The sequence below is a fragment of the Enhydra lutris genome, unplaced genomic scaffold, assembly GCF_002288905.1.
Source record: "Enhydra lutris kenyoni isolate GAN:26980312 unplaced genomic scaffold, ASM228890v2 scaffoldscaffold45, whole genome shotgun sequence".
NCBI classification, from domain to species: Eukaryota; Metazoa; Chordata; class Mammalia; order Carnivora; family Mustelidae; genus Enhydra; species Enhydra lutris.
Window position 1 is genome coordinate 10,138,037 of NW_019154129.1, and position 13,058 is coordinate 10,151,094.

At 42.8% G+C, this 13,058-nt stretch overlaps 1 protein-coding gene across 5 annotated transcripts in view; it reads right to left on the minus strand.

The window, feature by feature from the left end:
* Nucleotides 1–12,509, minus strand: part of LOC111156037 (RNA binding fox-1 homolog 1) — a 600,640-nt gene extending 588,131 nt beyond the window's left edge. For all 5 annotated transcript variants that reach the window (XM_022516606.1, XM_022516607.1, XM_022516604.1 and 2 more), the window contains exon 1: nt 12,479–12,509. In XM_022516606.1, coding sequence (XP_022372314.1) covers nt 12,479–12,505 — 27 coding nt within the window. In that variant the 5' untranslated portion in view covers nt 12,506–12,509. The remainder of the gene's footprint in view (nt 1–12,478) is intronic.
* Nucleotides 12,510–13,058: the final 549 nt, after the last annotated feature.

Genomic DNA, 13,058 nt, shown 5'->3' on the forward strand with positions numbered 1-13,058 from the left:
GTGACCACTATGGGAAACCAGCACTTACTCCTAAAGTTGTGGAATTCTAGGCAATGATCGATAATACATCTCAGAGTTACGCTACCCTAGGGGTGAGAAAGTTGGGGTACCAACCCATCAAATCCCTGTCCCTCCTGAGTGGAGTGCCTCTTCCAAGTTTCGGGGTTGCCTTGTGGATGAAAACAGCCCCTATAATGAGGTTCGTCAGCGTTTTCAGGAAGCTATCTTTGGCACATGGAGGTGAGTGATGAGAAGAAATGTCGGTGCTCGGAAAGGCTCTGTGATAGGCATCCCCAGGAGTCTTTAGAATCCATGATTTACTCATTTATTCATGTGTTTCATTCAACACTTAGGTAACACACATAAGTGATTATTGTTTAAATAATTATTTGCATTTTCTTTACCTACTTTATATAATTTGTGAGTAGAAATCAACAGAAGAAGGGTGCCTGGGTGGTTCAGTGGGTTGGGGTCTCTGCCTTCGGCTTGGGTCATGGTCCTAGGGTCTTGGGATCGAGCCCCGCACATCGGGCTCTCTGCTCAGCGGAGAGCCTGCTTCCTCCTCTCTCTCTACCTGCCTCTCTGCCTACTTGTGTTCTCTGTCTGTCAAATAAATAAAAAAACAAAACCTTAAGAAAAAAAAGAAATCAACGGAATAAGTAAATAATAAAAAAGATCAAAGGGTCAGTGCTCTTAAAGACAGACATTCCTATAGTACTTCATTTGTCACTGCTGGACTTAAATGGGAAAGAACCAAATGCCAATAGGAAATGTGGAAGAAGAAGCTCAAGAGGTAAGCATGGGTGTGCCACGGGCTATCTTGGGCTGCCTTCAATGGTGGTTCTGGATGCTCTGGCCTCTCACTTTGGAAATTCTGCATAGAAATGGAAGTGGCTAATCCCAGATCACAGAGTACATGTATGCAGTATGTGAAAGCCCAATAGAATCAGTCCAAGTAGAGTAGGGATGGTATATAAAAATACTGTAACGGGATTTTGGACTACATGATCTTTGCTTACTGGTGTTAGACTCAAGGGTGTTATGTTACATGGCAAATGGGATTTTGCAGATGGCATTAAGATTATGGGCCTTAAGATAGGGAGATAATCCTGGATTATCTGGATGGACCCAGTGTAATCACATGAATCCTTAAAAGCATAACAGGGATCAGTCAGAGAGATACAATAGAAGAAGAGGCAGGAGAGATTCAATCCATGAGAAGGACTTACTCTGCCATAGTTGGCTTTGAAGATGGAGGAAAGGGCCATGAGCTAAGGAACATGGCAGGCTCTAGAAGCTGGAAATGTCCTTTGGCTCATGGCCATGAAGGAAATGGAGACCTCAGTTATACAACTACAGAGAACTGAATTCTACCAATAATCAGAATGAACAAAGAAATAAATTCCCCCCCTAGAGCCTCCAGAAGAACATAGTCTAGCCAGCACCCTGACTTTGGCCCAATGAGACTCATGCTGGAATTCCAACCTAAAGAAGTGCAAAATAATACATCCGTGCTGTGTAAATTACTTTTATGGCAATTTATTTAGGACAGCAATAGGAAACTAATATGAATAGATTTTAACATGAGAAAAAGCTCTGATCTGCTCATCATGGCTACCTAGAAAAGCTCTGTTTGAGTTTACAAGGTCACTCTCTGGGTTGAATGGAAAGGAGCCCTTGATCAGTTGATAGGGTCAGTCTCAAGAGACGTGGATGGCTAAGTGTGGACACATGAACTCCACCTTTGCCATGACTGGTATAGATTCTCTGTGCGTTTCTTACCTAACGGAAATTTATTTTCTCAGAATTCTAGAAGCTTTAAGTCTGAGATGAGGGTATCAGCAGGGTTGGGTTCTTCTGAGCCATCTTCCCGTGTCTTCATATGGTCTTCTCTTTGTGGGTGTGTCCCCTGATCTCTTCGTCTTATAGAAACACCAGTCATGCTGGATTATGGCCTCTCTTAAGATCTCATTTTATTTTACTTACATCTTTAAAGCTCCTATTTCCAAATACTATCACTCTGATATACTGAGAGTTAGGACTTCAGTGTGTGAAGTTTGGGAGACACATCTCAACCCATAAAACCATGATAATTCAGTGTCTCTAGGGTGAGTCTAGGACATCAAAATGTTTTACTGACTAGGTTTGAGGAGATGGTACCTTCTATAAAGACTAAAGGTGGCCTTTGGAGATTCCTCTGAAAAGCATTAACTAACTGATGTGTGATCATCTCATTTTGACCCTCCTTTATTTGTAAGGATCTGACTTACTGAAAGCAGACCTTCTGACTTGTGCAGAGAAGGAAAGGGCTCCAATTACCCTGAAACATAAGTCTCATTCCCCATGCCTCCCAGGCTCATAAGGACTCGAGAAAATGAGCAGATGTTGGTAAAACATCTAGCTCTGTGTGTGGCATAAACCTATAGTTTCTTTGCTTTGCTCTGCCAGTACTAAAATGGTGGTGCCAACCCACAAAGGCGACCAGGGGAGTATTCTGGGAAGTGATACTAGAGTTGGCTTTTAGCAAGCCATTAACCAAACGCTTGGCTCTGCAGTTCTCCCAAGTTTAGTGTATTTCCCCAGCGTATCGGTAAGGGTTCTTTGATCACAGGCAAAAGGAATGGGTTCTGACTAACATCAGCAGAAAAAGAGATCACTCAAAGGCTATGAAATAACCCAAGGGAGGGGTGGGTAGCCAGGCTTACACGATAAAAAGAGGAGTTAGTGTGGATCAGAGGTCCAGCCTGAGGAATTACTGCCTCCCCCAGTCTCACCAGGACATCACCGACATCACCGCTGAAATGAATCAACTCCAGCTTTCTACTGGATCTGTTTGTCTATTGTGTGTCACTCCACTTAACATCTGCTACCCCCATTTATATAGTGAAACCCTAATACTCACTGTGATGATATTAACAAGTGAGGCCTTTGGTGGTGATTAGGTCATGAGGGTGGAGCTTCCATGAATGGGTTTAGTGCCCTTATGAGAGAGGCTACACAGAGCCCCCTCACCCATCCCACCATGTGAGGACACAACCAGGAGTCTGTGACCCAGAAGAGGGCCCTCGCCTGAGCGCACTGGCACCCCGATCTTGGACTTCCAGCCTCCAGGACTGTGAGAAGGAAGTTCCATTGTTTATAAGCCTCCCAGTCTGTGGTGTTTTGTTAGAGCAGCTCAAATGGACTAAGAGAACATACAAAGTCATAAGAGAGAGAATCCAATTGGCCTGCATTAGCCATATCTGTAGACCTTGGCTTGATTCCTTGCCCCTCCAAAACTGAACAGATGAGCAAAGAAAATTAACCCCAGAAGGACAGTGGAGCACTGGGGTAGGAATGTTTGCTGACTCTGACAACAGACGAGCACATGCCCACTGCGTGCACGATTTACCTGTATGTGTGCACAGCCAACATGCTGGTTCTCACAGGCCACGAACAAAGTTGGGAGAGATCTTGCTGTCTCAGTCAAACTTACCTTCTTCTGCCCCCAAGTAGAAGAAACTACAGAAGACTTATTTATCTGCTTCTTGGTCCATTCCCCCTCCCTACCAAGGGTATCTTATTTTTCCCGGAATGATATTTAGATCTCAGAAGAGCAGAGGAGCAGGGCAAGCCCTCGCTGAGGCATCAGTCATAGGAATGAGGAGCGGCTATGACAAATTGAAATGTCAGCATTATTAGCAAGTTTGCTTGAAGCTGTTTGATACCGATTTAATGATGAAGCAAGAATTGGGGCAGATTTGCCCTGGAAAGGGGATGATAACTAGGGATCATGGGCTAAAATTAAAGAGAATGAATATTAGACTAAGTGTCCTAAATGTGATAACTTTGGAGTCTTCCCCAAAGAACATGCCGAAATGCCTGGGGGGGACTCAAATTAGGGCAGATATTTGACAGGCATGTGAATTACAGGATTTTTCACCAAAGACACAGGGAGGTGGTCACCTGCAAGTTTCCTTATTTACCCATGTCTCACAGTGAGGCTGGGGAAATCGAAATCTGTCACTAGTTGGCTGACTTCTTGATCCATTCCCCTTCATGCTTATCAATTAAAGACCTTGCAAATACTGGGGAGCATGGGAGATCTGTAAGGAAGAGTGTGGAATGCAAGGTCTTGTGAAGACAGTGCTTCTTTTAAAAACTTAAGCATTTATAACTTTTTCATTTAGTAGGTGAGCTACTGCTAGAGATTCTTGTAGTGCTCTGAGTTTCTGCAATTTTTACAAGTAGAGAGTCTGCTTTGGGATAAATTCCCTTTGGTGGGAGAAAATCACTAAAACGAGACCATTACTTACGTAAGATTAAAGAAAGCATTGATTGGGTTTTTTTCATGTGTGTGCGCACACATGGACATATGTGGGGATCTTCTAAGAAACTGGGTAGGGCCACTGATGGTGGGGATCTAAGTACCCTGAGGGTCCCCCTCTCCAGGTCCCCATGCATACTGGACTTCTGTTACCCCCTGAGCATTCAGCAAATCTTCGCTCATCACTGAAGTCTGACTTTAGCTGAGTACTTGGGATGTTAATATGGAGGACAAGGTTCATGCTTCCAGAGAACTGGTTCTGAAGACAAAATAATGCAGACGTGCAAGTTACTAGACATTTGTTTGGAAAAGAGAGTATTCTGAAGCAGCTGAACAACAGTGTGCAGAGGACGAGCGCCAGGCTGTACATGCGGAAAAGGTTACCCTCACTGGGGAGTTACCGAAATTATTTGTTGATGGATCCTGGGAAAAAGGATAAATGTATTCTTCCATTCTAGACTGAGGGGATTTGGGGATTTGAGCCATTAGGGTTGGCACATAAAAATAAGTCTACTTTATGTTTCAAGCCCTGGGTCAGTTATCCATACTTCAGAATCCTCTCATTTGGGATGGGAATAGGTAGTTTGTTGGAAGCCTATTAAAATAAGAAATCACTTTTAAAGTGATACAGAGGTCTCTTCAATATTTTGTTTAATGTAAAATATATTAGTGTGCTTCAATCTGTTGATCTTTGATGTGAATCTGAGGTGTCTTCTTTGAGTGATTTCTGTTGACTGAAATTCCTCATTATCAGTCCCAGAGAAATCCTCATCCACATTTCATAGTCTCCAGGAAGGGTCAGCCAAATATGGACCAGGAGCCAAGTCCGGCCCACCACTTATTCTTATAAATAAAGTTTTATTGGAAGACAGCCTCACTTATTCATTGTGTTTGTACCTGCCTTAATGCTATAATTCAATGTTAAATGGTTGCAATAGAGACCATATGTCCCATGAAGCCTCAAGTAGCCATTATCTGGTCCTTTACAGGAAAAGTTTGCTTTATAGGAAAACTCTGATATATACTCCCCGTTCTGGTTTTGTTTAAAGTGAGGTAAACATTTCAAGACACGCTGGAAAGATTCTAACTGCAGAATCTGTCCAGATTTCTGAGGGTTCTTTTTCCACTAACATTTTACAGTCCTCTCACAGCTAATCAAAGTAATTGTTGAGGCTTGCTCTCACAGAATGTTTCCAAAGCATTAACTTAGTTTTCATAGAAACAGCTCTTTTTCTTACTGCACTCATTTTTCATCAGTTTACACAATATTCCACTAAATAATGTAATTACAATAACAAGTGCAGCTGGCAGAAGCAGGTCTGGGAATAAATACAACTGACTCTTGGCAAGCAGACACCTCGATGAGCAGAGAGAAAGGTAAGATTGTACAAAACAGCTACTTCGCAGGATGTCATGGGCATGCATCAGTATGTTTTATAAAGGGACTGGACAGGACGTGTTAATTTGGGAAGTTTGATAAGTAGACGTCAATCAGGTAAGCTTCTTCCACCCATGTGCTTTTATATAACATCCTCATTTCAGGCATTTGTCAGTTTCACATGTACAATTTTGCCATGGTTATTTGACAAATCCCTACCTTCTCTGCTAGGCTGTAAAGCACAGGAACACAGGCATGTGTAGATTTTGGTTTATCTCCATTACCTAACACTGTGTTTGGCATATGGTTCACGCTCAAAAAATATTTCTTGAATAAGTAACGGAATGGAAGCAGGCGCTTTGTAGTCTAAAAGTCATGGATGCTGTGAGGTTTCATCAAGTCATGGGGAGGCTTCCGTTCCCTTCCCTGTTACTTCAGCAGCCCCCAAGGATGGGTTGGACTTGAGGAGGCGGTGGGGGCAGGGAGGTAGGGGAAAGGTGTCTCTGATGCTGATAGCTCACTTCCAAGGCAGCCGGGAAGTTTCATTATCTGATGCCTGAATGAAGGCAATGGGTTTAAGCCAAGATGATCATTAGCAATTTGCATTCTGCAATCCACATCACTCTTGTATCTAGCAGAAATGAGAAACTTGCTTCTAACTGGCAAATTAAATATTGATAATGCAGATCTGCTCGACACCGTCTTTCACAAGGTTGGCACTGCAATTTCAATGTTTCTGAAACTTCGGTCATTTGCATTCCAACATCACAATTTTTGTCATAACTGCAGGCATTGTGTAACATTATGTAGTTAATATCTGTCTTTCAAGCAGCTCATTTTTAACCTAAATAGATGTGTTTGCCAGGGAAACTTTGTGTTGCCACTGTAATTGGAAAACCAGTATCAGCAGTCATAAATAAGAGTTAATGGGAAGAAAATAAACCTATTGATATCTAACAATTATTAAGAACCTCTTGCACACGAGACAATGTTCTAAGATCCTCATCTGCATTTGTGACTTTAATCTATGTTTGCAGGGGCACACACATACACAGATAGAAGACTTATAAAATAGGCAATTATCTCCATTATCCAGAGGAGGCATTCGAGGTACAGAGAATTTCAGTAACCTGCACAAGTAGTAAATTACAGTCTAGATTTTCATCTCAGCAGGGCCTAGCTCCAGGCCCCTCGTTCTTAACCACTATATTTTGCAAACAATGTTTTTAAAGTCTAGATAGATGTTTTGGCTCCTGCAGGCTCCAAGCCTAAGGCACACACTCCCTTTCTGTTAAAAACAGGGCTTAGGACCAGCGAGAGACTTGTCAAAGAGAGTGTAGTTGCAACTGAGAGTTTCTCATTGACATAAAAAGGACTGAGAGGGAAGTGAGAAAGGAATCACTTTCTAAGTAGTTCCCCCCCTTTTCTTACTGACTAGATGGTCACCACCTGAAATCTGTGAGGACCACACAGAGGGTAGGTGTCTTGCCCTTTGCAAAATGCTGAGCTGGACCCTGGGTGTAACACACCGATTTCCCAGGATCCTCTGCCTGCCTCTGATCGCCAGGTTTGGGGGGTTCAGTACACCTCCTTGGGGATATTTACGCAGCTGGTGATGACTTTCTCCCTGATGTTCAGGTCTCCTCAGTAGCTGGCCCTGGGCAATGAGGTTTATTTGTCCTGCTTCTCCAGACATCTCTGATCGGACCAGAATGAACTGCTGAGCTAGACTGGGCCAATCAGAAGCCTTTGCCAGGAATGTATAATCAGGAGGCATTAACAGCCCCTAAACCTGCAGGAACCTGCAGCATAAATCTTAGGGGCTGAAAGGTGCCATAAGCTTAAAAAAGGGAGAGATCCTTTTGCAAAAGAAAATTCCAGAGTGGGCCCACCAGCAGAAATCAAGATGAGGGAGGAGAGCGTTCTGACAGCTTTCTCATGCTAAGCTCCTTGGGAGGCCTGGTCCGTATGCCGCTTCTGCGTAGGCTAACCTGAATCAGTCCTTATTATTTGCTTAGCTAAGTGAGAGGCACTTTTCTTCTATGGAACCTGTCCTTTGAGGGTTTTGTTTGTTTGTTTGTTTGTTTTGAATGTCGGGGTTTGACTGGGAATGGATATACTCTGGATGTCTGTATTCTCTGCCTGGCATTGCTAGTAGGAGAGGAATGAGAGAATCATTGGGAAGACTACTATATTAACAACAGCTAATGTTCCTCATTAAGAGGCATACATTTTTTCTGACCTGTTTCACGTAAGTCATCTCATCTGATCAACAATCCCGAGAGAAAGAATCCCTATCTTACACACAGGGAAACTGAAGCGTTAAAAAATGTAGGGCAGATTCAGATCTGAGATATGAACCTAAGTCAATATTCCTAGAGCTCCTGACCACCCCTAACCACCCCTCATGCCATGCTGACCACCCCCCATGGTATTCATTTGCCATTTTGCTGATAAAGATTTTGGTCCATGAACAGATACAGAACCACACAGGAGCCAAGCCTTTACCTGGTTCATAGGGTTCTTATCCAAGATACTGAACAGTCTCCAAACCAATGTCAGATACTCATAGCACAAAAGATCCCTTCATAACCAGATATTTTATGTGAATGCTAAACAACGTGGGCATTTGTTCCCTTAGCCTGTGACTGCACCATCTTTCCAGTTCGTAGGTCACTGAGGGAGACAGAGGGCTACTAAAGTCACATGATTTCTCTCTCCCTTGTTTTTCTCTCCATTTGTCATTCCAGATGCCAGAAAAGTAAATGTTGGTGGCTGGATTATGGTACCTGCACCACGAGCGCTACCCGACCTATTGGCGTCATTCAGCAGTGATGCAGGGACCAGGTGGTAGGTCCAGCCCCTGGAGTCAGGAGCTCTTAATGTACAGATCGCATGGCGAGCACCGGTGGGTCGACTCCCCAGCAGAACCCAGTGGCAATCTGAAACCCAGAGGAAGGTTCAGCCCAAACGTGGGATGGAGGGATAAACGGGTTTTCTGTTCTGTAGTTTGCTCACTGGGAACATGAGTTCCTTCTGAGAAGGGCAGATGATGGGTCAGGAGTAACAGAATGAGACTCTTCTCTTGGGAAGAGTAGGGACCGGGGAAGCTCACGGACAGTATCTCTGGGGATGAGCTGGGTGCTGGGGTGAGTGCACCGTCAGATCCTGCTGCTGAGGGGAAATGAATGAAGACTGCATCTGGGCTCGTTCCAAAGAACATAAGGCAAAATAAAAGGGAGGACCTAGCTGGGTAGAAGAGTTGGAATGGGGAGATGTGATCTGTGAGAAGTCGTCAGAGAAAACATCTACGAAATTCCATGGGCCAGAGTTTGGGGGCTTCCTGAGGCTTTAGATGTGGCTCCATGTGTGTAGGATGAAAGGGAGCACCAAGGAGCTGGCAGGAAGCAACACCATGAGGGACAGACAGGGCCCATGTGAATTCCTTTTGTGGCAGACTCTACTGGGTAATTCCACCAAAGAGATTCACAAATCCTGTTTCTGATCAGGTGACAATGGGCCTGTCCCTTGGGATGACTCATGGCTGTTAGAGCCAATCACTGAGATCCCAGGACAGTAGGAGTGAATGGCATAGAGACTGGCCGATGCAGTGAAAGAGAACGTCCACAGAGGCAGCTTCCCGGAATGATTTTCCTCCAACTAAATGCAAGAGCTATGAGGAAGAATCTCCTCTTCCCCTTCTTCCCAATGAGAATGTCATGGGAGGAAGGGACGCTTGTCCTTCATCTTGGAAGAAGCAGAGAAAGGCCAAAAGAAGTACAGAGATTCCAAACAACTGTGCTAACACCAGAAGTCCACTGAGTCAGCCCTGGCATTGGGAAATGATGAAATGTTTTTATACTTTAAATAATGCATCGCTTTTCTGTATTTATAGACTACGACATCCTAGCTGGGGAAAAAAATTAAAAACTGATATGATTTTCAGGAGTGTTTCTCAGAGTGTATTCTGCATCCAAAAATGTTCTGTGATCAGATGATTTTACGAAACACTGCATATTATCTCCACTTCCCTGTACTTCACTTTTGCATATTAAAGGCTCTGAGAAGTCCTACAGATATCTAAAAAAAAAAAAAAAGTTTGCCTTTCTTCAACTTTTTAAAAAATTAATTAGAGAATTAACTAAATCAGAGAATTTGTTTCAGATCTGTAATATCTTACGAAACATGTACCTCAGAGTCCATTTTGGAAAGAAAATAATTTAGAATTTGTGAGAAAGAGAAAGGAAAGCAGAGGGGCAGGTCTGGGACATGCCAGTCCCTGCACAGTGCCCACACACACAAAACGGAAAGAGCAGCTGTACTGCTGTTTCCAGGAGGCCAAGAAAAAGGGATGCATTTTACAATTACCTGCTTGTATCCCTGAATTCTGACAACATAACAGAATGAACTAATGAAGAAATATGAACTTGACCACATGCCCACGGTCTGGTCAGCTTGTACAGCAAATCTGGAAACGCAGCTTGATTGCTGTGTTTAAAACATACTTTTGAAAGTGTAGCTGGCAGGCAGGCACTCTGAAATGGTGATGGTAACTAAACAGATAACTGTTTTTCTCCCACTGGCTCTCTTTCTAAGAAGAAAAAAATGAGATTAAGGAAACTGCATTTCATTGAGAAGACCAAGTGTTAGCATTTCAAATCAGAACCACACTTCTTCCAGGGACCCCCGTCCCCCAAAATAATGCCATCACCTTAATGAAGAAAGTTCTCTTTGCAGGTAGTAGAGGGGCTGAGTACACAGCTAGGACCGGAAGACAAGGCGGAGACGGAGTAAATACCCACAGATGTGGAAGGCCAGACTGCACAGTAACCCAGGGCGACTTCCAGGAAGGGACTACATGCCTAAGATTCAAACCAGAAAGGAAGTCTTCACTGCATTCCCTTTGGTATCATTTAAATTTTAAACCACAGAAATGTGCATTCCATCAATTTAAATGTGTTTTCTATTGATTCACAACATAAATTAGTTGAAGATATAAAAACAAAAACTGTAATAGCAACGACAAACAAAGCACCAATTCATGGTATTAGAGATAATTTTATATGGGGCTATTGGAGCCACACGGGGACTGAACTATATGACCCATTGTATCAAACCTGCTTGAATTTATTCAACAGAGTGGGGAGGGCGCCATTCTTATTCGTAAACCACACCCCTGTTGACAATGTCCTCATCAATGCAAAATAATAAACCCCTCAAACTGCGCACAAGCATTACCTCGGGAGTCCTGCATTTGCCAGGCGAGTCTCATTTGCAATAGAGATTTCAGGATTATCTTAATTCTGAGGAATTTATCAGGGATCCTGGAGACAAAAGCTTGCATTCCTCTTTAGCTCTGACCTAGTTCTGGCCATCGTCCTCATCCAAACAGGAAGAGAAATCTGAAGTTGCAATACATTATTTACCAGGATGAACCAGTAATTCAGACTGCAGGGAAAAAGCAATAAGAGAGCTCGGGAAAGCTTAAAACATCTTGAAGGCTATTTCACGAAGGAGTCACAGCTAATGTAGGCACAGGTACTTAGGAATGAAGTGGGTATAGATGAAAGGTTAACAGAGAGGGCCATGCTGGGAGACCACATAAAATAAATATGCATAAAAGAAGACATCCACGACTCACTTTCTCAGTTCCATGCAACCAGACTCTGTTTTACACAGGATTTAACAAACCTGATGCCAACAGCAATTGTAAAATGGAAAGAACTCTACAAATCATTGTCATCTCGAGACCGGCATTAAGTAAATGCTCTGAAAAGTTACAAGGCTGTGTATAAATGACATTAGACTGGTTTAATAAATTATTCCGATGCATTAGATCCCTTCGAGCACAATGGTCCCTCAACCCCAAACCTCACTGTGATGCTTTTAAAAGCAGTGTATTCCTCCAGTTTTTTTAATATGGAAACACGATGATAAGGCACACTGTCCAGTAAAAATTGCCAACTTCCATCAGTGGCATTAAAACTGGGCTAATTATGATTTCAAAGTCATCCATCCAAAACAGGAGTGCATTAAAAAAAAAAAAAAAAACTAACAACAACAACAAAAAACAATGGGGGGGATGGAGAAAATCCTGATGTTTCTTAAAATACCATATCCACACCAAGAAGGATATCAACCATGATACCACGAGGAGAACAGTTTCAACCAGCTCTCTTTCTTTATAAGCAAACTACCCTCCCCTCATCCGGGGAACACTTATTATCCCTAACTCGTGAGCACTGAGAAAGCTTCATTTTTAAGAAGGTAAATAGCATATGAGTGTAAAATTCTGCCTCTTTCTTCTACATACACAAATGCCACTAAAACTAAAAGATCTATGGAGGACTTGAATTCTCCTAGAAAATGCCCTTGACATATTCGTGGCTCACCCATCCTGGTTAACAGCAAGAGAGCATTTTAGCCACTCAGCAAACAGCCTGGTATTCACATTAAGAAGGCAGCAAGACATCCTTTTGACCTCTGTTATTACTCAGACCTCGTGTTGTACATAAAAAGAGTACAATGATGTCAAACAAATTCCAGAAGAGAAGTATTTATTGCTGAATCTAAATCAAAAAATCCATATCTACTATAATGGCACTTCAAAAGAAGATATACTATATTTACCAGCTCAATCAATACTAAATTAGCTGGGATAAATATTTTCAACTCTACCAGTCTTAAAAAGAAGCCCGCTATTTAGAACCCTGTGTCTTGGGAGAGACAAGGAAATTTTTGCTTATCATACAGAAATGAGAACCAGGAAGTATTTTACTGGAAAATGCACCTACCCTTAGCTGCTCTCTTTCACAATTCATCTGTTGTCTTGAAACCTACAAAGGAAAGAAAAAGAGAGGGGGAAATCAGCAGGTTCTGCACAAAAACAACATGAAAGAAAATGGAAAGTTGCTTCTAATCACTCGGCTCAAAGCAGACCCAGAATTAATTAATTACGCATTTAATTTTTTTCCTTTAGGTCTACACAGTCAGAGCTTCACTTGGATTTTCAGTCGTGTGATCCAGAAATACAGCTAGGATGAGCCAGAGTCTTGAAGAACAATGAGGAGAGAGATCCCGAAGAGGGCGTGGGAGGCAAAATCAGCCCCGGAATGATGGTGTTTCCCTCCGTGTGAAGGTCCCTCTTGCCCTAAGGGTGCTGGCTGCTCTTCACTGAAAGCCCACTCAAAACGTTGGGGCTAGGCACTGGCCATCAAACGACATCTTGTCCCCTGTCAAGGACCAATAGTGTCACCTACATGCCTTGGCAAATGGACTCCATTTTATGGCCCAGTTCTGATCATACCATAGTTAAGTCCCCATATAACTGTGTTGGGGAGAATTCCGAGGACATGCTTATATCAAAGAAATTCT